Below are 26,360 nucleotides of genomic sequence, written 5' to 3' on the forward strand. Positions count from 1 at the left end.
ATGTGCATAGATTGTTGGTCAAAGTCGGCCAGATTTAATTCAGGGGATTATACAAAAAGTTTGCATTAACTGTTTAGAAATTACAGTCATTTTTATACACAGACCCCTATTTTCAGAGGTTCAAAATTAATCGACTAGCAGTTTCATCGCCACCTGAGACGTCTTCCCTTGCTTTATTGTGAAGCAGTCATTCAAAAAATGCTTTTCACTGTAATTTTAAATATCAGTTCCAAAGAGAACCTTTGGGAAAGCGAAGATTGTCACCACTAAAGCTGAAAAAAAAGCTGCAATGACCAGCTCAGCAACACCAAACAGCCTGAAAGACCACAAAAGGCAGCTGAAATGATGAATTATTTCCATGGTTAAGAAAAAAGACTTCATAACATCTAAAAAAAAAAACTCAAGACGAGGAGAAGGTAGGTGTATCATCATCATCATCATCATCATTACAGTCAAGAGACGCCTTCATTCATGAATGAATGCCTTCATGGAAATAAACAACAGGGTTCACAACAAGGTGAAAACCACTAATCATACCCAAGAACAGGAAGACCAAATAAGAATTTAGCAGAAGACATAACATAAGCATAACTGATTTTTGGAATTAATGACCAGGAAATAAATAAAGAAATAAAAATGATCCATGCACTTGAAAGTATGTTTGCTTGTCCAATTAATTCTGAGCCTCTGAAAATGGAGAACTATTTATGGAAACTGTTGTAATTCCTAAAACATTTAATTTAATCTAAAAGTCTGGGCTTCGATCACATATCGATTGTTTCAATGATAAACCCACTGTGATGGTGTGCAGAGGCAGACAAATTGTGGCTCCAACTGTAATTGAAACCACGTGCCACCAGATGACGCTATTTATTTGCTATCAAATCCGCGTTTGCGTTGACCAGGTAGTAACACTAGCAGGCTGCAAACGCGCACACGCACACACGCGCACACCGTCACCTGTCGGAGCGGGTGGAGATCACTGGAGCATCTCGCTGTCTCTGCCTCAGCAGGTTGTTGACTGACTGGCGATGACTTAATGAAGCACAACAACTGCGAGACCCTCCCCTGTAGCTGTCTTTGCTGTTCCCCAGCCTCTGCGATTGGAAGCACAGAGAATAGAGGAGCAGCTGTTGGACCGATGGATAAGAAGCATCAGTACGGTTCACTGGAGCGCACTGAATGGAGCAGAGACACCCACAAAGCAGGTTATCTAGTAAACAATTGCTGGTTTATAATTACTTTTCGATAATGTCAGTCACGTTTAAATGACGTCTTAAGTGTGTATGTGTTTTGAGTTCACTGCAGTATTACTAAATTATGTGCATTCATTTTAGTGTGAAATGTTCTCATTAGCATTGCATTGCTACAAATAGTGTCTCCTGTCTTAACTGTTTGGTGAACTTGTGGTGACCTCATTAGCTTTGTACGCACACACAAAAGGAAAAAAAACAGATTGAATGTAATAATTTAATGTATCGAGCATATTAAAAAATAGCATTGTCATATATTTATATCGTTTTGCGCTTATTAGCATACGTTCCTGGTTTGACAAACATGCATTATGTAAAGTTTATTTCTTGTGTTTATACAACTATATAATCTAAATATATGGGTAAATTTGTAAAACACACAATAATAGGCCCTAACAATTAATTGGGAGCGTTTTCAGCACTGATAGATCAGATCAATGTATTTATCCAGTAGCAGAACAAGCTGCAGCTCAGAAAATGTCAAGAATCCACAGGTGTCTATTGAGTGGCAGTGTGTGTGTGTGTGTGCCTGTTTGTTTCCTTGCTTGATTAAAAGTAAGGTGAGGTTACTTAGAGACCAGCTATTCAAATAAGGAATAATAGCCCACATGTGGGTCTTGGCAGGACGCTGGCATCATCTATTAGTAACTAAAAAGATAACTCATTTACGCCTCTTTATGACATTAATTCAATTTTTAATAATCATTAATAATGCCCAGTGACTTGATTTGTCTGAATAACAGTCTAGTACTCAAATAATGAATGGAAAAAAAGGCAAGTGAAAATTTATTTTCAAGGAAAGTGACTTTAACTGTTAATTAGCAGCATTTCTGTTTATTTTTATTTATTTATTTTTTTTATTGTAATGTCTTTTTTTATTGTAGACTCTCTGTTAAGCCCTCTATGTTTTTCCTCTACACTAAATGATTTTCCCACCCCTCTCTCCTCTGTGTTTGCCTTGGGGTCTCTAATCAGGATGATCTGTCTGTCAGTATGATGGTTTGCCTCATTAGGGATAGAACGTATCAGGGCAGAGAGAAAGTTGGAGTCAAAGAAAAGAGTAAAACTGAGCTCATAATTTAATTCACATCTTTAGGGGTTTAGATGAAAAGAAGGGCAGGGCAGAGTAGGAGAGATACAGAGTGAGGCGAAGCAAAGGCAGATGAGAAACACTAACAGTGAGAGTGAGAGAACGGAGAGAAGGTGTAAAGGAAGTCTAGTGATGAGTCATAACTGCTCAGTGGCAAAATTACTTGTCTTAGAGAGCCTTTGCAGCAGAGCATATTGTGTCTAATGATATAATTCAAAGTGCATTTGACTTGTTAACAACCCATGTAATAATAGATCTGACCCCAGGATACGATACAGAGTTAAAAACAGATGGGAAAATCCCTATTCATAGTGACAGAGAAATTTCCATGGTTGAGAAAAAAAACTTCACAACATTTAACCAAGTCAAGAGGTGGACGTACCATTGTAAAGGCCCACGATCACAAATGGAAATACAGAGGGTTTACAACGAGGTGCACACCACTGCTTATATATGAGAACAGGAAGACCAAATTAGGTTTTGTCAGGAAAAAATGTAAAAGACACTGTGCAGTTCTGAAAAGAAGTCCTTTTTTGCACTATAATGATGCAAAAAGAAAAGTACATCTTTGATCCAAAGTATACCGCATCATCTGTCAAACATGGTGGAGGCAGTGTTATGGCTTGGGCTTGTAACGCCAGTGGGATCAGGTTACGAGTGTTTTTTGATGATGTGACTCCTGACAGAAGTAACAGGATGATTTCTGAAGTGTGCAGGGCTATACTCTCAGCTCAGATTTGTCCAAATGCTGCTAAACTAACTGGACACTAGGGGTGGGGGAAAAAATCGATACTATGTAGTATCGTGATATTTTGTTTGCTAATAATGTATCGATACAGGGACAGCAGAAATCGATATTTTGTTACAAACAATTTTTTCGTGGACTGGAACATGCTCTGACTTCAGAGCATGTTGATCCTTTTTCTAAGAATCCTGACATTCCTTCACTGTCCAAATGTGTTTAACTTTTTTTTTGGCAGCAATAAACATGACAGTTTACTTATTTTAATTTAAGACATGTTTTATTTTAATTAAGTTTAAAACTTTTTTATTTAATGTAAAATTATATTTTGTTTTAATTTACTTTCAAATTCTTCAGTTGCTGAATGGGCTGCATAGTTTTCATAAATTGCATAGTTCAGAATAGCTATAATTGTACCAGATGGTTGCATTCAGTTAAGTTGGACTAGACTGTAAAACAAACCGTTCAGTTTATCAACAATAAAACTGGCTGAAATGAGAGAAAGACTGAGTGCGAGACTTTGATATTGGATAAAATGAATATTGATAAAGTTTACCTTTATGTACAGAATTTGAATATCGCAAAATATTTTTAAAAAATTGCAATAATATCGTATCGTGCATTAAGTATTGTGATAATATCGTATCGTGAGTTGTATGGTGATTCCCACCTCTACTGGACACACTTCACAGTGCAAATGGATAATGACCAAAAGCACACTACAAAAGCAACCCAAGAGTTTTTCACGACATCAGGACACATTATAGTGTTTAACCTAGATAGGAAAATCCATAATCGTGTTTAAAAAAGAAGCTTCAGCGAGTTTTTGAGTAGGCATACATATAGTGAATTGTCTGTAATATTTATCTTCAAAGTGGCTGCAATGTCTTTTTGTGACAAGTCAGTTTTATTTTTGTAGCTTATTTTAAAATAATGTCAGCTGACCAAAGTGCTGTACTGTATTCATACATCACTACATCAACAGTAAATATACACTAAAAATGATCAAATAAAGTAAATAAGGCTGTGTTAATACAAGTCAGAGTGCCCTGTTCAACTAGAATTGAAAGAGAGTGAGAATAAGTAGGTTTTAAACAGTGTTTGAAAATGACTGAGAGACTGGGAAAATCTCAAGGTAGGAGTGTAGATTTCTGAAAGTTCAGCAGAGTAGTGAACGTTAAAACATTGCATTTCATTTATGTAAAACCCAGGTGACCAGCTGATTAAATACTCTGCTGTGTCCTGTTAGCAACTATTTTGTTTTTCTTTCACTTGCCTCTATGCCATAATAACACACTTTTTAATCCCCATATCTAAACCTTATATATCCCATCTAAGAACCAAAACTGAACGCTTACCTACACCTAACTGAAACCTAAACCCCCAAAACTAAGTGTGAAGTCCTCCGATCATGCCACAATAAAGCTTTCTAACTTAAAGCTAATGGCCTCGCTAAATGTTTGGAAAAATGCACACACTGCTGTGACCATGTCAAAAAGATGAAAAAACAGGTTGAACACTTAACTTAATTTTTTTACAATCCAGTGTCACCTTTTTACTGCAGACATTTCATGTCTGTAATTTTGATAACAAGAAGAGCACAGTTGGCACAGCAGGTAAAGAGACTGAAACAGATTGCTTCAGTTAAACACTGATTTCCCTGCGCTTCAAGTGTTAGCTATAAGCTGAGCTAATTGCCTCCTGGCTCCATAGACAGTCATTAGAGTAGTTCCTATTCTCTATAGTTGGAAATAAAGTGAGAAAGCACACTGGCTCAAAGGTCAAAATGCTTTTTTTGAAACCTCATGACACAAATTTCTAGTTTTTACAGTTTTTAAGTAAGACAGTAGAACCAAATTGCTGGGGGAAAAAATGATTATATTGAAACACAAAAGACCAGTCGCACATCTGTGATGTTGCACAGATGTCTCTTATGCAGCAAAAAACAAAACAAAACAAGCTAATCTTTCATAGCAATGTGAGTCCATGTAAACCTGCAGTTATCGTGAAGTATGGTTAATGCTTTTACCCTGAAGTCACCCTGGAGTTTGAATTTCTATTCTGCTTTTTTGTCAGGCTAGTGCAGAATAAGTGTTTTCACTGCACTTTGAACCTAGACAGCTCTGCTCCACCCCAGGGCTAATTGAGGCTTGAATAGAGATTCCATAATAAAGCTCCACTGAGTAATGGTGTGTATATAGAAAGACTTTAATGACCTCAGGAGGAAACAGGGACAGACTGTCAGAAGTGGTATCTCCCTGGCTGTGTTCCTCTCAGCCCATAATGTAAGGCTGCTCGCTACAGCGAAGTGACAGGTGTCCAGCACCGCTACACTGATAAAAGGAACAACTCAAGACAAGAGGTGACCTGTTTCAGTTATAAAGTCACAGTAGCTGTCATTGTCGGTCTTCAGCCATCTACTTTTAAAAAGGTCAGCTTCTATTTGTATTAGGTTTTTCCCTGTGTTTTCTGATCTACATGGCTAAAATAAATGTTTTGATAGAAATTTGTTGCAGTTTAATGTTTGAATTAGCAGCTGCTTATTGGTTGAGTTCAGTGAAGCTGCTTCTGCTGCTCACAGTGTACAGCTCTGCTCTCAATGAAGTACTGTCTTTTTGTACCACACAAAATTTTCTGGATGCTTTGGGACAGATTGTGTCTATTTTCAGCAAGTTTTGCAAATTTTTATTGTGGGTTAATGTTTTAACAATTGATTTCTTATGATAAATCTAGAGCCTGACAGATGTCAGATTATTTAGACCGATACCTGTGCTGATATTTGGTGATTTAACAAGCTGATATGTTGGCCAATTACTTCTTATTTCTTTCAGACACCTGAAATCCAACATTTATTATGTTAGTTATAAGATAACCTTTATTATTATATTTATATGTTTATAAAAACACTGGAATAGGATAGGAGTAATAATAAGATACTGAATATGACTCCTTGCTAAGATATTATAACAGTGCAATTCAAAAATTAACTTGTTTTGTTGTCACAACAAGTGCCAATAAAACGATAGAGCTCTGCGACTTTACTGGGGGCGATCGTGGCTCAAGAGTTGGGCGTTCGTCTTGTAATCGGAAGGTTGCCGGTTCGAGCCCCAGCTCCCACAGTGTCAGCCGTTGTGTCCTTGGGCAAGACACTTCGCCCGATGCCTACTGGTGGTGGTCAGAGGGCCCGGTGGCCCCAGTGTCCGGCAGCCTCGCCTCTGTCACTGCGCCCCAGGGTGGCTGTGGCTACACTGTAGCTTGCCATCACCAGTGTGTGAATGGGTGGATGATTGTGTATAGTGTAAAGCGCTTTGGGGTCCTTAGGACCAAGTAAAGCGCTATACAAGTACAGACCATTTACTCAGACCAGCTAGTTGTTATGTTTACATTTCCACAAGCGTGGCCAGCAAGGAAGTTGCAGAATGCCCTCTGGTGGGCAAAATAAACACCCTTAAAGTGTTTTTCCTCACAGCCGTGCTTTATTTTTATTTTTTTTATATATCAGCCATTAGGCTTTTGTTGGAAGTCATCAAGGATCTCTGTGTTACAACATGCCACAAATTCAGCATGTTGTAAAAATAATTTGAGAATTGTTTCATTGTTCCTTCCTATTAGCGTTCATTGTAAGTTATTTTGCGGCCAGCAGTTAATTATTAAATGTCTTTAAAGCACAGCACACACAAAAGTATTAAATGCTGTACGTGTATTCTAGTCTATGCAAAACAAGGATATCACATAGTCACATACCACAGATTGTAAACTTTATTTATGAACAGCACATGTGGAAATTCTAAAAGCAGGCAACTGCAAAATTAAAAAATGATGTGAAATATTACTAATAAACATTAAATATAACAACATAGAATAGAATGTATCTTTTTTTCTTTATGCATAGTGACAGGCAGTTAGAGACTTTGTACAGCACAACATGGCAGTGTAAACAAAACTGCAGTGGAAGGGGTTGACAGCTTTACTGCCTTACTTCCTGGCCTAACGCATCATGCAATTAAAGTGTTTGTGTGTATGCACAGTTATGTGTGTGTGGGGGCGACAGCCATGCAAGTTGTGCCAGCTGCTGACACATGGTAATTTGGCTGTGACACTCTGCTCTTCTGCTCATCTAGCAGCAGTTTCTGCTGCAGCTGTTTATACAGTTTAAAATGCAAATTCATATGCGTTATGGTTCTGAAATGCCACAGTAGATCATCTTCAAAAGTGTGCACACACATCACCAATCTGTGTGTGGCATGTTTTAACCTACTGAAGAGTCTATAATCTAAATGCCTTGTTAGGAATGTTGTATTTTTTTCCAGTGTGTGGTCTTTTGTCCAACGTTCAGAAAGACTAAGTCTCTCGCTGTCTCTCTTTCAGAGGACGATGTGGTGTCCATGGCAGACTCCACCATCACCGTGGATGACATCGAGGGGGAGCTCTTTAAGATTGAGAGGATCAGGGATGTCCTGGTTAGGAGAGAGTCAGAGCTCAGATACATGTGAGGACTTAAAATCATTGTTTGCTGTGGGTGTGAAAATTCATTGCTTGTTAGATTTTAGTTGAGCTGGCAGATGATTTATTTTGTCAGTATTATTATGCTTAAATTTGCACAACAGAAGGTAAAATTAATGCATGAAAAATTGAGATCCAACTGTGTTATTGTTAAATCTTTACCACTAGGTGTGTAAAAATGAGAAATCGAACCTTACAATTGACAAGTAGGGTCTTTTTTTTAAATCTACATCTAATAGATAATTACACTGAGTATAATGGTAAGCCTATAAAAAGAGGATGATGTAAAGTTATTTATATACTTTTTGTTTTGTACATCGTGCCAGAATTTGCACCGAGAGCAGTCACTTATTCAAGAATGTGCACTTTCTGTATTAAGAGCAAGAGCAAAAATAAGAGCAAGAAGGTTGCACAGTGGTGCATGAGTGTAAATATCCATCTTGGGCTCAGCTCACATTTCAGAAGCTGCACAGCTTTGAAAATGGTCTGCCTGAGATGTGGTTAGGATTGCCTTTGAGCGTGATGTTGACACTTCGTTATCATGCTAATATTACGTTAACATGCATTTGTAATCTAGGGCCTATTTTTGCTGATGCATAAACATTTTAAAACCAAATTTCCATGGCAATCTATCCAAACTTACCCTTCAAATGTTGCTAAAAAAAATTAACTGATTGATGGAGTGGCATGAATTTACTTACTAGGATGTACTAGAATTTTAAATTAGATTTGTAGAAGTCAGTTTTGAAACTTGATGACTGTGTACATTTTTAGTTTAGATGCTTCAAATGCACCTCAATGTTATTTGAAATCAATTTTTTGATTTTCTTCATCAGTCCTGAAGGGCAACTTGTAGATTCTGTAGTAAATCTGAATAAGATAAAGGATTCAGAGTTTTTAATGAGTGCAAAAATTAAACAACCTATAATATTTGCAGTGATGCTTTCCCTATTAAGAGCAGTGTAATCATTTAGGACACGTTTCAGAAATAAAACCTCAGGCATAATTCCTCTAATTTTTTTGTCTGTAATTCCCATCAGCTACACCCTAAACTACCCCCATTACAATTTCAATGGCTCCACTGCAGCTTTCACAAAGCTGGCTAATACATGGATATTTATTCATATACTCCTCTGGAAGATAGGCAATTGCCCTGCTCAGATGGCAGGGGGAATGCGAGGAGTGACGTGTGTGGAGTAGCAAGCAAGAGTCAAGCGAATGGAAAAATGGGAGACTGAAAGACCGAAAGAGTGGATAAGGAGGACATGTAGACTAGAGTAGCAATCTGAAGCAGATTTTTTCAAGGGTCCTCAATGCAAACAAATACCAGGATTTATTTATTTATTTATTTATTTATTTGTCTAATAAGTTACGTTTCCATTCCAAATCGCCATCTCTTGGCCATTGGCCATTTTATCAGATGCTCATGTAAGGATGGGATCTGACATAACAGGTAGACAAGTGTGGCGTTGAGTCTCTTTTTCTATTGACAGTGATGAATGTGTGTAATATGTATGAATGTGTGTGTAGCCTTTTCTGAGCCTGTATGTGTGTGGTTTGTAATAAAAGTCTGTTCATAGGATACAGAGTTCATGCGATGGCGTCTTGCTTGACAAGCAAGGCACGGAGGGGCTTCCATCCCTCTTCACTATCAGTAATGATCCACTCACACTGATTCTGTGAAGGGTCACTGAAACAGAGAACGGCTATCTGGCTCAGACCTGCTTCAGGGATTTCTGCTCAGAAAGATTGTGTCACTTCCTTTGTTAAATATAAGATCAATAACAAGCTTTCTCTGTTTGAATTTCATTTTTTTCCTATTCAGGAGTGAAGCAAGAATTTACTCTTGAATACGGTCGTCCATCCCCATAAATCTACTTTTAAGGGTCATCGACAGCGTCTCGCAGGGGTTGAGGCCAGACGATAATGATGACCACATTGTATTTCTCTTTCTCATTTTATTGACATGGCAACCAGGGATTCAGTAGTGCTTCGTGTATGGTGAAGATGTTTTTGGTTTTTTGTTCAGCAGGCACAGTTCTTTTTATTTTTTACCATGACAGAAAATGGTTGCTTAAGAAGTCCATATGTCTTGATGAGGTCATTATCTCATTTCCCAGTGAGATGGTAATTACAGACGATGACTCCTTGCTGATGGTAATGATGGTAATGGCCTTGCTGAACATCATGAACATTCAGGGGCAGGATGAAGGTTTATGCACAAACTCTGGAGAGCCTGGAGGATTTTGCACTGAGTGCTTGCTTTTACTCCAGAGACACTATCAGTTTCAAATACCTGTTTGCTGCTAAATGATGATGTAAAGTCCCATTAGTAAGCCTTTCTCTGACTGAATTAATCAATTCTCTGAGTCACTAGTCTTTATCTCAGGCTACATGAGAACTGTATTTGTCTAATAAGCTCTTTAAGTGGGTTTGTCTTTAAATAATATAACCCTAACCATTATACCCTGGCAAACTACTGACCATGAATTCTGTTTAGCAATATATATGGATGAAGCAATATGTATGTGAAAAAAACAAGAAATATGCCTTTAGTAAAAAACAAAATATGTTACTGACAAGTAATGTTGGAACATGTAGTGTAAAAAGTGCTGTGATTTTCATCATCTGCAGTGCTTACATAAGTGCTCTTTTTCTGTTTATGTGTGCATGTGTTTCTTTTACGCCATCATGCCTGAACAGGATGGATGACATTCAGCTCTGCAAAGAGATTACTCGTCTGAAGAAGGAGCTTCACAAATTAGTGTCCATACCAGGTAGAAGTCCTTTGGGTGTTCATGATTGCTGCTATTGGACCAAAACAAACAAACAAACAAACAAAATCATGATGACATATTGGGGAATAGGTTTATTCACTGTGTTGCCAAGAACAGAATGAGTAGATCAATTCCACTCCCACACATTTGGAGCTGAAGCCAGCAAGTGCTTAGCTACGTTAGCATAAAGAGCCAGGGCAAACAGCTGGACAGGAAATTTCTAATATTCATGCTTTATCTAAAAGTTTGATTATGGCTTAGCATAAACAAGTGGAAGTAAACAACAGGGATGCAAAAATAATTATGGACATCTTATCCGACTCTCCAAACCTGCTCTGCAGTGCTGTTTTTTATTAACAGATGAAGCAAACAATTTACAATAAATAACGTAGCCACTGATGGTTGATCAAGAACTCAACCGATGTTAGGTGCATTGTTTTAAAGATCTTGATAAAGTGTTTCCTTTGCTTCTGGCCTTTATACTGACTTGCTTTTTCCATAGGTTTCATTTTAACTCTTAACTATAAATGTTTGAAGTCAACTGAAGGATCAATCAAAATTTTTGCATGTGCGTTATTATAGTTAGCTGTTCATTCATCTGCGTGCACAAACAGTAACATATTACTCAAAGTAGCTAATGTGGGACATAGTCCTGATGTCGTCTTCTTTCGTGCTATTCCAGATAATGACAAGTCCAATGATGACCGGCAGAAGGAGGAAGAGCTGCTACAGCAGATCCAAAAGCTGGTAGAGACCAGAGATTTCCTCGTGGATGATGTTGAATTTGAACGTCTCAGGTGTGCTTTCATCTCAGTGATTTACAGATGGCCTAGACTGGAGTTCTTTGGTCACTTCCACACGTGAAATCTGAGTGAATCATTAAAAATGCAGTCCAAATGCATATGCAGATCACATGGAAGTACATGCAGGGAAAAAAGCTTGATATGTTTTTTTTCATCTTTCATCCCTCCTTAAAATCTTCATAATGACTGATAAGCCACAGATTCGCACCTCCTCAGTAGTCACTAATGCTGATAAATTTTTCTCTCAGTTCAGCATCCAAAATATGCATGTCTCCACAAAGGAGTTCTTTTGCTCCCCATGAAAAAAGTTGAATGTTTCCTCAGGCGCGTTGCTGCCAGAGAGGGTCCCACAGAGTGCACAGCAGAGAGCCATTTCAATTAAAGATGTGTCAGGGTGCATCAATGAGCTCTGCAAGGGGAGCTCCTGATGATTTAAAAAAAATAAAAGAAAGAAAGAAAGAAATAGGTTTAATGAGCCAACTGATGTGGAAATGACACATAGTGGATCATCATTGCTTATTAGTTTAAAGCAGGCTTACCATAGGTCAAAATAGTTCATGTTGTTTTTGAGATCTACTGTAATCAACTTCCAGTTTGTCCATTTTGCAGCAATAGAAAATAAATGCATCTTAAAATGTTGACCCAGATGCTTTGCTGTGAGGATGAATTTGCTACCAGAGTAGCATATTCATCCTCACAGGTTCAAACATTTCACATTTAATTTGCATAGCTTGAAATCTAACGTTGCCTGCGAGTGGACAACCACGTGTAGAATAATAAGCATGTTTTCTAGGTTTGATCTCAGAGTGTATAAAACACTGTTAGTTTGTCTGAGCAGCGCTTTCTGCTGGCAGCTGACGGCATGCTGTGAAATAGCCGCAGGGCTGCTGGGAAGGTGAGAGCCACGAAGAAGGAGAACGGCAGTGCGTTAATGGGTGCAGAGAGGAGAGGATGCATGTGACAGCGCCCAAGGCCACGTTGTCCATGCTCATAAATATAAAGCTCTCTCTTCTGTTATTTTACTTTACTTTTATAAAATCAGGACTGTTTATCACAGGAGAAATCTCTCTGTGATCTTTACCCGAGAGTTTTTATCTTTGAGACATTAATATTAATATAACTGAATATAATTAATTAGATATCACTTTTAAATACATATGATATATATCCATATACAATAAACACTGCAAGTATCCAAGTTATATACACTTATTTGCATTTGGGCTGTATTCAAATAACACAAAATGAGACTGCGACATTCACTAATATGCACTAAGCGTATAGAAACCTTTGCCAGGAAATCTTAACTGCCAGAGGTGCATTAGCTCGCTTATCTAGTGGGTGTCTGGGGAGGATGTTTCATCTCTCTGCTTTAGTAAAAACCAGCCTTCTTGATTTTTAAGGATGCTTCGGATAATGAAAGAATACCTGTGGAAAAGATTTTCTTTTTAATATTCCTGGAACAGGGGGAAATTTAGGTCATAACAACTTTGTCATTTTTTAGTGTTTTACTTTGTAATTGTAGTATTACATGTGTATTCATTTTTACAGGGAGAAAGAGGAAGATAAAGAAATGGCAGATTTTCTGAAGTCCAAATTGCCAAGAAATCTGAAGAAGACAGGTAATCAGTCATGAAAGCTGAAATGTTGTCTTTTTTGAAAGTATCGACTGATAAAATGGAAAATGGGTGTGCTGAGACTGTGCTTTAGACCTGACTGAAAAATGTATGTATTTATGTTCCCAAAAAATTGATTCTGTTCATCTGGATGCAGCGTTTTTCAGTGGGAGAAATGTTTCATCCAAATGACTTCTTCAGTCTTAGCTAGTTGGGGAAACCTGCATTCTGCTGTCACTTGGGTTTCGCTTCTTCCAGATGAACAGAATCAGTTTCTGAGGAATTTCCTTAGTTGGTTGATTAAGCATGCATCAGGATATGTACTTATGGTCTTAACTTATTTATACAGTATACAGTGATTGATCTTGCTGTGTATGTATGTGTGCACACAGATGTAGATGTCTTTTGCAATACATAAATACAACACAGTTCACTGTACCGTGTTACAGGTATGCCAACCAGAAGGGCACCCACCCGGGCTCAGCAGACGTCTTCGCCCCTCACCAAGACAGGACTCACCCTCCTGAAAGAGTGCTGTGGCTTTACGTGCTCCATCATGTAGACTAAAGCCAAATGACAGCGCTCCTCTGCAGTGCTCTTCCACAGGACTCCTTTTTCCACTTTTAGCTCCAAGAAGGACTTTAAAGCATGGGTCGAGCAATGACAGCGTAGTGAGCTATCCATCCCAGGAATTCAGGAAGCAACTTCATCTATATTTATTTTATTATTAATTTATTAGCTGTGTCTTGGCTTTGCAGGTCAACCCAGTGTATTTGTATCTATTTGTCATTTTCACATAGGGTTTGAAGGACAGAAACCTCATAACCCTGGTCATTGTAAGTAAGTTAGCACGTTCTCTTAAAGTAAAAGTGGAAAAAAAAACTACTATAGCCCACAGGTTTATATCAGGATGCTTCACTGAACTATGATTATTGTCATCTCCTCAATATGTGTGTATGAGTCAGCAGGATTCTAGACACCACTATAATGTTATTTGCATTATGAACACTACAATAATGAATCTGGCATTAATTGGGAGCTCTGTCAGGATGAAGTTGCCTGTGATCTGACTCTAGATCCAAATAGGTATGACCTTTTGAATAGTGGTTGTTTGTGAAGGAAGAGTTAGTCATCTATCTCTCTCTATTATTCTTAAATGATTGGTAAGCTAGCCAGGCTCAAGGAGGGTGGCTTTTGGCAAGACAGGTTTGGGTAAAAGGAAAGCGCATATTGGTGTTTGAGATTTTGGCAAAAATGACTAAACCTAGCCCTAACAAGTTGACATCGATGACAGCAGTGTTGTTCAATATCGAGACACAAAGCCGTACATATGCCACTGTACTCTCAGGACGTGGGGTCTTGTAGATAAAGGTCTTTAGTGCACAATGAGTCATATATACAGGACATGGAGTTCATGGATGTAGTGACCAATTAAGCTATCTTGCATCTCTTTGTGTTGCAAAGAGGAGTTGTCGCCATGGAAACCTTGTTTAACCCACATCTTTAGAATGGAACAGTGAGGAAAGTTGGACGGATCAGAGAGATGAGACTTCAAAAGTGTAACACATCCAAAGGCAATTGCTATCATGAAAGGCAGGCGGAGAACGAAATAAAATTACTATTGCCACTTCCATTATTTTTTTCAATATTCTGGATTTCCAAAGCATCTGAAACTCTCCCGCACTCTTTCGGATCATCTACAAAACAGAGATTAAGTAAAAATGAGATTGTTTTACTCAGCTGAAATGTAGATATGCTGAGGATACATGTCTCTAAAGTAGATTCTGTTTGAGACCTCTAAATCTATCTAATTGGTTTAAATGATGTCTCTTCGGCAAGCTTTCAGTTCTTTTCTAGACTTTGAAATGGATACAGCTGGCTCTTCACTTGAGTGATTGGGTCCTTTGATCAGTCTCAGCACTGTCATGGAGCCTCGGGTCATGTATCACTCAGCAACCACGTCTGATGGCGTCATGAAAGTCCAGAAAGGATTCAATGATTATTGAAATATTGTCTCTAACAGCCAAATTAAAATATGATGTAGCAAGTAAACTTAGCCATAATATGGGTTTGTGCAAGTTTTTTGAGAAGACAGTATACTCTGATGAAGGCTTCATTTTCTCTTTCTCTAAGATATGAAGTGAAATGATGTGAACCATCTCCTAGAACAAAAGCTTTTAGTTAGTAAAGGTAGGCCAATTTACAAATTCGCATGGAAAGAAATCATCATACCGCCTTTCTTTTCATGCAGATATTGCCTTTTATGTTGGTTCCTATGACTGAGCTGCACAGTGATAAATAAAGCTTTCTGCTCTGCAAAGACCTTCATTTCTTCTGTGTTGAGACTTTGAGCGTCTGTCATGTTTATTCTATTTCAATTTTCACATTTAGACATAAAAGCAGCCCACCAACTGAAAATGAATGCTACATGCCCAGACTGGGTATCCAAGAATTTCTGTGAAGAATTCTTGGAAGAGCCCACATCACGTCTTGAGTTAGGCAGAGTGTCACAGGATGGGAGCCACAGAGAGAAAATTATCTAAGAAGCAGGGTTGAAGTGGCTGAAAGCAGAGGAGCTGAAGAAGAAGGGAGAAAGGCAGTGGGAGGGCACAGAGTTAGAGAGGGGTCTCATCTTCGGTGTTAGTCATCTATAGTGGAAGCACTGTGACTTCTCACAAGGGCAGCTCTCAGTGCGCACCACCTGAAAAGGGCAGGCCTGCCATTCAAATGTCATAATCACACAGGCCTTGGGCACAGATACTGTGTGTATGAAGAGATGGCACGTGTCTGTTTGTAAGGGAGAATTACAGAGAATGCTTGAATGTTTGTGTGGAGTGATATAAATATTCTTGCTTCTGTGCCTCGGCATAATGAGCACTATAGAGTAGCTGTCATTGCACAGTTGCAGCAACAATACTAAACTATAATAGCATATTCATCTCATTTATTAGGGCGTGCTAGATAACAAACTTTGCTGGATTCGGAGGAACAGAAGATGGCGAGAACACCTGCTGAATCTAAATGTGTACATTCAGCCCTTGAATATTATAGTGTCAAGCAGCCTGACAGTGACTGAAGTGTTCAGTAATGCATGTGACTTTGCAAGGACGTAGATGAGTAGCACTGAATAAAAAGGGCAAAAAGGAAATGAAACCCACTTGCTGCCATGGATACCACAATTTCTTTCTCTTCCTCTCTCTCTCTGTCGCTTGTTCACACGCGCACACACACACACACGCACACACAAAGAAACCTCTGCATACAATTACAAATACCACTTACACTGTTCTAGATTTATTTCTTACTTAGACACCAGATGAGAAAAGTAGAATGTGTCTGTCTCATTTCTACTCGTAGCACCAGGCATATTTTCCATCATTCTATGAGGCTTGTTTGTTACAAAGTGCTTAAAGACACAAATAGCTAAAACTGAACAAAACACTCGCACACACACACACACACACAAAATAATACCATGGGAAAAAGGGAGAATGGGTGAAAGGCAGAAGCATGGTCATTAAATGGAGCAAGAAAAGTTGCGAGGAGGCATTTTAGAAAGCTGTCAGATTGGTGCTAAAAGGAAAAACTCCTCATGTTGTTCTTGTGGTGGTCACTTTTCCCTGAAACACTTACTGGAAAAGTTCTTTGATCCCAGCATGACCAGCACTGTGTGTCCTGGCTAATTAATAGTCCACTGACATCTGAGCACCAAGGATGCCAGCTGCTGGCACACAGGCTGCTACAGCCTGACTGTGTCATATTCTTTTATATGCATAACCATGGCGATGGTTTGTACTGTATAAACACAGGTTATGTGCGGTTGGTGATAACATTATTCATTTTTCTCTGTTAGTCAGTGTCTGTTAGATTGCATATTGCTTCCAGCTACTAATGTATTGTTTCCAGTTCATATTACCTGTTATCTCCTTTCAGTCAGGGAATGGCCCGATAAGTCAGAGGTAATGACAGCATTTGCAGTGTTAGCGCCTTTACTTGGAAGGCTGCCATGTTTAATTAATGCTCTCCAAAAGTAACTAATATGGGAAACTGATTTCCTGTCGTTTATAAAAAGCAACTCTGACTCATTCCCCTAAGCCCTCCCTACACACTCCCTCTGTTTCCGTCCCCCACACCTCCTAATGTGGTTGCAAAGCACTCCCTCAACCAAATAATCAAATGATTGCAATGCAGCGGGTTGCCAGGTCTGGGTCCCTGTTTACTTGCCTGACATTATGTCAGCAGCAATGTCATGCTAGTGTGGTTTTGCTTGCACGAGTAGCAATGACAGAGCGTGAGTGTGTGAGCACCATTAGGTCTACCTGTGGTTTTTGGAAAGGGTATGCTAAATATGGCCACAAAGCTTAACCGAAGCAGTGCAGTTTCTTTACCTATATTTACTCCTTAGTTTTTCATTCATGTTTTTTTCTATTTGCATGTTAGGTATACTAAGAATTTGCAATGTTTGTTAAATGGCCTATATTTATATTTGTATATAGTGTTATTTACAGCCCTATAGTTTCTTACTGTAAAATATTTTACGGAGAATTAAAGCTTTACAGCATGTAGCATTTACAGCATTGTTATTATACAGTAGTTTTATTTTAGGGTTCCTACTGTAATCTCCATAAAGAGCTTTCTTTGCAAAATATGACTGCCTGTCCTTGCATATACGTTAGTCCTTTTACAGCAAGGTTATTTGTATGTGAATTTATTCAACAGCCACATTGAAGGTTAACGCTGGCCTGATGTGATTAATCGCTGCGAGAATCTGTCATGGTGGCCTCTTGCTGTCTACACCTCTTCTTGGTCACACCAAGACTGGAAACCACATTACAAATGCACAATACATGAGCAGTCTGCACAAAACAACCAAAATAAACACCACAAAACATTTTCATTAATGATTCATGGAGAGCTTTTCATGAGTCTTTGTGTCCATCATAAAAATATTAAAAACAACTGGTTTGTAAAACTGACTGGAGTGGTGGTTCCCTGTTTAAGATGGAGGACTGCAGGGTGTGCTCCAACTACAGGCGGATCACACTCGTCAGCATCCCTGGGAAAGTCTATCCCAGGGTACTGGAGAGGAGAGCATGTTAGTCAACCTCTGATCCAGCAGAAACAACCAGCTCTTTGTCCTCTTGAGCAGCGGTCCCTGGTTTATGTCCAAAAATATTTTCATGGACCGGCCTTTAAGGTGTCGCGGATAAATATAGGGAAATAAAAACAGTACTGGTACCAAAAAAGGAAGATTTATTCATAACACACGGGAAAAAACCCAGGTAAATCGAGTTAACGATAAAAGCAAAAACCCTGAAAGCCATAAATTTCACACCCAAGCCTCAACTCTTGCGGCCTGGTACTAAACGACTCACGGACCAGTACCAGCCAGGGGTTTGGGGGACCGCTGCTCTTGAGGACATTTGAGGGTGCCCAACCAGTCTACATGTGCTTTGTCGACTTGGAGAAGGCATTCAACCTGGTCCCTCTGGTTATCCTGTGGGCCAATCAGTCCCTGTTTAACTTTTGTGAGAGCTTGGTTCATACTGCCGGCAGTAAGTTAGATTTATTTCTGGAGGGTGTTGGACTCCACCATGGCTGCCCTGTCACTGAATCTGTTCATAGTTTTTATGGATAGAATACCTGGGCATAGCCAATTGTTGGAAGGTCTCATCTTTGCTTTTTGCAGATGATGTGGTTCTGTTGGTGTCATTGGATCACATATATTGATTGAAATAGTAAGGTCACAAAAACAGGTTGCAGAAATTAGTTTTGTTGAAGAGTGGCTGAATTGCTGCTCCTCCACATTGAAAGGAGCCAGCTGAGGTGGTTAAGACATCTGACTAGAATGGCTACTGGACACCTCCTAGGTGGTCAGAGGGCCCGGTGGCGCCAGTGTCCGCCAGCCTCGCCTCTGTCAGTGCGCCCCAGGGCGGCTGTGGCTACAATGTAGCTTGCCATCACCGGTGTGTGAATGTGTTTGAATGGGTGGACGACTGAACGTGTAAAGCGCTTTGGGGTCCTTAGGGACTAAGTAAAGAGCTATACAAATACAGGCCATTTACCATTTAGGTGAGGTATTCCTTCCAGGAGGAGGCCCTGGGGCACACCCAGGACTTGCAGGAGAAATTATATCTCTCGGCTCTTGGGAACATCTCGGTGTCCCTCTGGATGAGCTGGAGGAAGTGGCTCGATGGATAGATGGATGGTTATATTTCTCTCAGTATTTGCATACTGTTTTTATAATTAACAATACATTACTGTACAAAATGCCATGTATTTATAGTTTGTTAGAGCATTGCTAATGTGTGTGGAGTATATTACATATAGCTGTTTAGGTGTAGATTGCCGTGCCTTTAACGTGTGACACATGGTGTTAGTTTTTAATAGATTCCCTGCAGCGCTTATCATGTCTTCCACCTACGATCGTACAATTTTATAGTTTTACATGTATTTAATAAAGTAGATCTGTTAATTGTCTTGGGTCCTATTGTTACATGTATAGAAAGATTTTGTTTTGCATTAGCATTAAACATTCCTATTGAAATGGATACCTCCTTCGGGTCACATTTAAATAATGACTTTGGAAACTAGGAGTTACTCTAAAATGCTAAGGATAACATAAGGACATAAAAGAAGCAGAAATAGAGACGCAGGAGCAAATCAGTATAGAGGGAAGGAACAAGTTTACCTCAAACTTGAAATTTGATTTGTGATTTTGGACCATATATAAAATTGACTTGAAATGTGATTCACTATATGTAACAAATGTTATATAAGCTTCATTTGACAGTTTGTAACTGTTGATACAGTACAAACAGTTTGATGGACAATGCATTGTAATGACAGTCACTAATAGCACTACAAGCATCTTTTGAGTTATTATGACCTTGCCTTCAGCAGACATGAATTATTGCTGCCTACACTGTTTTTATTATAATTTTTTTATAATGTAAAAAAAATTGTGAGACAGTTGCACAAGCATTTTTGCATGAATTAGAATTAGTCTGTTATTAATAATAGAGGCACCCAATACAACCTTCGGCCGGCTATGATTAATACCCCTTGTCAATATCTCATGGCTGATAAATATCATCTATTTGGAGTGCTTGGCACTCTCTGGAGCCATATGCTGTTACTACGTTCTGATAAATCAGTAGCAGAAGTCATCTATACGCGTACTTCAGCATTCGACCTGCTGTCCTCTGGCTTCATCTTGTGGTCAAACAGAGTAAGCGCAACTAAAGAAGAAGAGCGGTACCACATTGTGATTCTCTGCCAAGTTGAGTTACACGTCAGTAGGGAACCGGTACTGGTGAGTGGACGTGTACCGTGCACGTCAGGCGGTTCCCGGATGCACCAAACAGAAACATGGAACGGGTAGTGGTGGAAGTGCCGATCAACAACGGTGAGATTCATTCCACCTCCACGTCTAACGCGCCTTTCAGCCACTTAAATAACATCTCCTAAACAGCATTTGCTGCTGCTCTCGATTAGTGCAGAGATGCTCCTCCTCCTCTTACGCATTTGGTTCGGCATTAAATTTGCTGTAGCCACAGTGGCGCTATCAGTGCTTTACAGGTTGTCTCGCTTCTCTGATTAATCTGTCGTAGCTGCAGGCTACTGTCAGCTTGTACACAGTGTGAGACAGTGTAGTCACAGAGTTGCTGTCATCTGTCAAATCGCAGTTCTGCAACTGGCACACTGCCTTTGCCATTTAACCTCTCTTCACCAATACAAAGGCCCAGTTTATTCTCCATCGTGGTTTGTTATGTCTTTTCCATTAACAAGCAGCAATTGCACAATTAAACAGGTAACAGTGAATTAAGGAAAATAATCCAAACAAATAAACAAATAGACTTTAATTCTATTTTAATCAAAACACATGCGGTTTAATATTTCGTAGGAAGTCTACGTCAGGAAGTGCAGGTTTTTTTTTTTCTTCGATTTTCAAGATTACTCTAGATTTTTTAGGTGTCGTGCAAATTAAGAGAACTATAATGCCACAGAGTCAAATTCATGTTTGATTTTCAAGTAGGTCAGAGGTCAAGAGGACCTTAACTAAGCCCACTGTGTATGGAGAATATCAGATCACCAATACACCTTGCTGTATTTCAGCATGTTCTTTTCTACTATTTTGGAAAAGTTATTCTGTTCTATTTCCATCTTAAGGTTTCCCCCTCGCTTGCCCTTCCACAACCCCACGAAAGCGGCAGGTGCGGTTTTCAGCACGCCATGACATCATCCTTCTGCGAGAGGTTATTGCACAGAATCCCTTTGCCTCCAAAGAGCCAGGTTTGTCTTTTTTTTTAATGACTTGTGCTTGAATGCCGACAGCTGCATTTTCTGCATGATAAATGTGTGTGGTGGGGAAAAAAAAGTTGTATAAATTTATTTTCTTCAAGTTGTTAAATGTGTCGGTATTACAAACCTCCTGTATACATTAATGAATGTGTGAACTGATTGATTTCAGGACGGATTTGGGCACGCGTGGGTGAGATTATCACTGCTGCCCTCCAAGAGGAAAACTTTGAGGTGGATGCCAGGAGATGCAGGGAGAGAACCATGCTGCTGCTAGACTACTACAAGAAACAAGACTTTCCCAGCCTACGCAGGTTGGTTCAGTCAACACAATGCCAAAGCCAGGAGTAAAGAAACCTTTGCACCGTATGCATGATGTACACTACTGGCTTTACTAGCAAGTTTTAGTTTGAGCACACGTGTGTGCTTTTCCTTTACTCAGGTTTGGAACAGAGAGATTGTATGCCCAGAAGGAGGATCTGCTCCATGAAGTTTTGGAGCTGGAAGCTGAGAAGGGACTCATAGTCAGCAATGATGGCACAAAGTACCAGGTGAGTAGCGTTATTATTGTGTCAGCAGAGAGAGAGGAGCATGTGTATGTGTACTACAATGCTAGTGTAAAAAATGCCTTTTTTAATAAGGTCTAAGTCATCATAAGTGATAACCGTAATCCCAACCCTACTGCAACCCTGTATTTTTGAGAAAGGTGCTTTCTTCTGTGGAAGAAAATATGATTTTTTTTTCCTTTTTTACAACATAGACCTCAGAGGGTTGCTTTAGAGGGGTAGATAAATCACTTAAGTTACAGTATTTCACTTTTTTTTCTATACAGTTACAGATTTATCTTTTGGAAATATGGCTGACCAGATTAATGGGAACATTAAGAATGAAAACACTTTAACATTCTCTGCAACAATCTGCCTATTTTGCTGCTCATAGTTTAGCTTATACCCAGAATTACAAGTCACAAAGGAAGGGCATCTGGCATAAAAATCTCTCAAATCAAACATCTAGGAAATAAGGAAGCAGCTAAAAATCACTACATGTAGCACAATCAAGCTCAAGTCATTTGTTGCAGCATTTTTACCCAAAGGATCATATTCACAATCATAAAGTAAGCAAAGACATTGAGTAAAATGTATGTATTCTTTGTTGTTGAAAAGATCTCTCCCTTATATTTCTTAGGATGAAGAGCGGAGAAATCGAGTCGCAGAAGAACTAACTGTACCAGAACAGGACAAACCCAACATCACAATCCCGCAAACAACCACTACAGGTGAACAGATTCAAAACACAGGGGCAAAGGATGTGTAACCATCCACACTGGTGTCACAGATGCTGTTTAATGTCTAAATCTTAGTGTCATAACAGCTGGGAAAGACAGTTTACAGAGTGTCGTGGTTATCGCTCATTAAATCACCAGGATTTTTCAGTTAAAATTGTGATTCAAGGTAAAGACCCTTTAAAAAAAAAGATCAAATTTTTCTATTTCTGCTATAGTAGCTTTAGGAACAGTAGCCTGAATTTTCATTTAATTACAGAACAAGAAGAAGAGCGTGAGGAAATGACAGAGCTGTCAGCAGCACCCACAGCCAAGCGGCCCTGCCAGTGCTGCTGCCAGACCTACTCTGAGATTCTCAGCTTCTTGGAGAAACGCTCAGAGGCGGAGCAGCGGCTTCGAGAAGAAGAGCTCGCCTTGCGCCGAGAGGAACTGGAGATTCAGAGAAGTATGATTTTTGCCATAGTCCTTGTAATATCTGCTGGTTTTGTTATCACCTTCATACTTATAGTTATCTTAGTTGCTGTTTTCTCTATTCCCCTGTCTATGTCTTCATGTCTAGTAAGCCTTTATAGTTCAGTGTTATTTATTTATTTATTAAATTTTTGCCAGCCTCACCCTCATTAGTTTCACATGTGCTTAATTGTTCCCACTCATTTCTTATTTCCAGTAGCCCAGGCATAAGAATACTCAGTGGGCACTTAATTAGGTACACTTTGCTAGTACTGGGTTGAATGCCCTTGTGCCTTCGGAACAGCTTTAATTATGTGTGGATTACTTTAAACAAGGAAACATTCCTCATAGATATGGGTCTGTTGAGATGAAATCATCACACAGTTGCTGCAGATTTGTCGGCTGACCCTATATGACGCAAATCTTCTGTTCACTGGGCATTGTCACTAATAATACACAAGTAGCCTGTGATATTTAAATGATACTAGATGCTACTAAGGGGAGCAACATGTGCCAAGACAACATGCCCCCACACTATTAACATTACCATCCTGAACCACTGATACAAAACAGGGTGGATCCATGCTTTCATGTTTTTTACGCCAAATTCTGGTTCTACCATCGCAGAAATCAACACTTAAATGATCAGGCAACATTTTTCCAATCTTCTTTATAGTTTTGTTGAGTTTGGTGAGTTTTGTGACCAAAACTGTAGTCTCAGATTCTGTAGCCAAAGGAGTGGCATCCAGTGTGGTCTTCTGCTTCTGTAGCCCATCTGCTTTAAGGTTTGATGTGTTGTGCATTCAGAGATGCTCTTCTGCATACCTTGGTTGTAATGAGTGGTTATTTGAATTACTTGACATGTTACTTAAATTACTATTGAGTTAATGACATCAGGGACATATTTTCTCCCACCGAAAACTGCTTTCACTGGATGTTTTGTCTTTTTTGGCCATTCTCCGTAAACCCTAGAGATGGTTGTGTTGCAAAATCCCAGGGGATTTCTTGAAGTACAGAGACCATCCTGTCTGCCATGCCAGATTCAAAGCCACTTAAATCAACTTTTTTTTTTTCCCAGACTGATGCTCATTCTGAACTTCAGCAGAACTGAAGCATCATGCTTAGGTTTTTATGTTATGTTTAAAATGCAAGTGTGCATGAATAATGATAATAATGTATACTTTATTGATCCCCGTGGGGAAATTACTCCTCTGCATTTGACCCATTCACTCAGTGAAGCAGTGGGCAGCCACTAAGCAGGCGCACCGGGGAGCAGTGTGTAGGGACGGTACCTTGCTCAGGGGTACATCAGGGTAGCCGTTCAGTGGATTCGAACCCCCAACCTTCCAATCATGGGGGCGACCACTCTACCTACTGAGCTATCCCTGCCAAAAAAACCAACAAAAAAATACTAGTGTCTATACTAATAAAAAGAATACCACTCAACTGAAAACAATACCCTCTAAAACTTATCTGAAAAGAATTTTATGAAGATTGTCAAGCTGCCATTGTGCTGATATCCATTTTCACTTCACGTTTTCAGGTAAGATCGCTCTGGAGAGGGAACGTCTGGGAGCTGAGAGAAAAGAGAGGGAGCGGAGATTTGAGCTTGAGAGCCAAGAGAGGCAGGTCATCTTGGACCTTTTAAAAGAGAAGGTGCTGAAAGGCTGACAAATTAAAACTTTATCACCTGCATTTTGATGCATTTCTTTTTAGTAAATTTGCAGAGGTTGGGAGTGGGAAGGGCAAAGTTATCCACTAAAAAGAGGAAGGAATGCAGTGAAACTAGAAATAAAAGATTATGAGCGTCAGATACTGGTTACCTAGACAAATGTGTGGAATTGCTTGAAAAAGTGTTCAGACATCTTATTTATGTGCACTTTCTTTTGTTTTATAGTCTTAAACTGGTAAAAATTGGCTTTTCCTTATCAAAGTACACTCAATCATTTATTTTTACAGAACAAAACTGATAAAACCACCTGGCCTGTTTCCCCAGACATAGTAAAGCATAGTGCTGGTAGCATTATGAAATAGGGTCCATAAAGAACTTAAATATGAATTTAATTATGCATTTAAAATGCATTTTAGGGACTCCAATTTACTGAAAACAAAGCCAGATCCACCAGAAATATTGGAATTAAGTTCAGAAATCCAGGTGTGCAAAGGCTCTGAATATTTTTGCACATAGATTTGCATTCATTCATTAGAAATGAGCTATAAAGCACTGAAAACAGCACAAAGTTTGGAGACTAAAAGCAGCTGCAGAACTGACATACAGGTAATGACAGCATCTATAACAATCAGCCGGCACAAACTGCCCCACGCTAATTGTTATAAATGTTAAGCGACTAGGTGAGTTTTATTTCCCGTGACAGTCTGAATTAGGTTTTTATAGCACTGCAGTAGCTGAAATTAAGTAATGGAAAGGATAAATAGGCGTGGTGTGGCATCTTAGGTGTGGTGATCCACTGAGCCAGAACTGGCAGACAGGATCATTGTGTATGTTCTGTTATAAAAAGTCAATAAAGCTAGCCTTTTCCTAGAATGACACCAACAACATTATAAGCTCTTTTCAGAGAATATAAAATTGTTTGCAGTGCTAGAATGGGAAAAAAAAGCAACCATAATAAATCCATAATAGCCTGTATATTTAGGAAATTGGGGTTGTGGACCTAAATGTTTCTTAGCTCTGTAGCATTTACCCAGATAATTACTTTACATATGCCTTATTAAACATTTTCTATCTGAAGGCATTTTAAAAAACATACATAGAAATAAAACTATATTTTACTGAACAAATTGCTGTATTTTGACTGGTAAGCACTTTTTAATGCAAAAATTCACACTAAAACAAGCCATGAAGTCTTTCACCTTATTCTTCAGATTGTAAGAATTGTTTTTTTTTTTTGTTCTTGATAAAATTACTTTGTAATAAAATATTAATGAATTGATTAATGAAAAGTTAGCACCCTTTTTTAAAGTAGTTGTTAAAGTTGCTAATCCCTCGTAGGGATCGGTCAGCCGTAAAAGTTACAGTATAAGGTAGATATATGTTCACGATGCAGCACTTTTTAAAAAACATTTTCTGCTGATGTACACATTGTTTTTTTTTTATGATTACTTTCGTTTACATGATAGCACTACTGTGAAATTATATAGAAAACAAACTTGACATGTTATTTTTCCTTACAGTGGGTCCCCACAATGTGTTGTATAAAATATAAGGCAGATAAACAAATTGTTTTAACCTAAAAAAGGCAATGACGTCTATTCTGCAAATAAAACAAATAGTAAAGAGTGTTCGTGTGGCAGTTTATAATCAACATTGTTTACATTTACCCCCTCTCATTCAAGCACAGTATTTTTTAGAATCAAATGTACTACACGTCATAGTGCTGTTATAAAGTGATTCATCATCATCATACATTAATCTCCTAAATATTTAAACTCATGAGGTGGAACATCTTAGGTCTTGAAAAAAGGACCTTTTTGTGTGACCTCACATGGAGCAAGCTACTTTCCCATTATATGCAAGGTTTTGTT

The 26,360-nt window shown here is 38.9% G+C and overlaps 2 protein-coding genes across 2 annotated transcripts; both read left to right on the top strand.

Annotated features, from left to right (window-relative positions):
* The first annotated feature begins 56 nt into the window (after positions 1-56).
* On the top strand, positions 57-16,430 carry LOC120729179 (bMERB domain-containing protein 1-like). The gene is made up of 6 exons (XM_040024694.1): positions 57-1,208; positions 7,454-7,574; positions 10,292-10,365; positions 11,048-11,162; positions 12,720-12,790; positions 13,234-16,430. The coding sequence occupies exons 1-6, from the start codon at positions 1,040-1,042 to the stop codon at positions 13,344-13,346; spliced, it is 663 nt and encodes a 220-aa protein (XP_039880628.1). The 5' UTR covers positions 57-1,039; the 3' UTR covers positions 13,347-16,430.
* A 3,640-nt stretch (positions 16,431-20,070) lies between these two features.
* Positions 20,071-26,115, top strand: si:dkey-45d16.4 (vicilin-like seed storage protein At2g18540). Its single transcript, XM_040024697.1, has 7 exons — positions 20,071-20,192; positions 20,957-21,079; positions 21,258-21,399; positions 21,528-21,636; positions 22,271-22,361; positions 22,627-22,812; positions 24,361-26,115. The coding sequence occupies exons 1-7, from the start codon at positions 20,156-20,158 to the stop codon at positions 24,486-24,488; spliced, it is 816 nt and encodes a 271-aa protein (XP_039880631.1). The 5' UTR covers positions 20,071-20,155; the 3' UTR covers positions 24,489-26,115.
* The last annotated feature ends 245 nt before the right edge of the window (positions 26,116-26,360 follow it).

The sequence above is a fragment of the Simochromis diagramma genome, unplaced genomic scaffold, assembly GCF_900408965.1.
Source record: "Simochromis diagramma unplaced genomic scaffold, fSimDia1.1 OVJJ01000302.1, whole genome shotgun sequence".
Taxonomy (NCBI): Eukaryota; Metazoa; Chordata; class Actinopteri; order Cichliformes; family Cichlidae; genus Simochromis; species Simochromis diagramma.

Bases quoted from the DNA above. Each gene is read 5' to 3' on its own strand.
- LOC120729179 (XM_040024694.1), top strand. From the start codon at position 1,040: ATGAAGCACAACAACTGCGAGACCCTCCCCTGTAGCTGTCTTTGCTGT. The intron at 1,209-7,453 runs GTTATCTAGTAA...TCTCTCTTTCAG, and splicing joins CAGAGACACCCACAAAGCAG to AGGACGATGTGGTGTCCATG. The intron at 11,163-12,719 runs GTGTGCTTTCAT...TCATTTTTACAG, and splicing joins GTTGAATTTGAACGTCTCAG to GGAGAAAGAGGAAGATAAAG.
- si:dkey-45d16.4 (XM_040024697.1), top strand. From the start codon at position 20,156: ATGGAACGGGTAGTGGTGGAAGTGCCGATCAACAACG. The intron at 21,080-21,257 runs GTTTGTCTTTTT...GATTGATTTCAG, and splicing joins CTTTGCCTCCAAAGAGCCAG to GACGGATTTGGGCACGCGTG. The intron at 21,637-22,270 runs GTGAGTAGCGTT...TATATTTCTTAG, and splicing joins ATGATGGCACAAAGTACCAG to GATGAAGAGCGGAGAAATCG.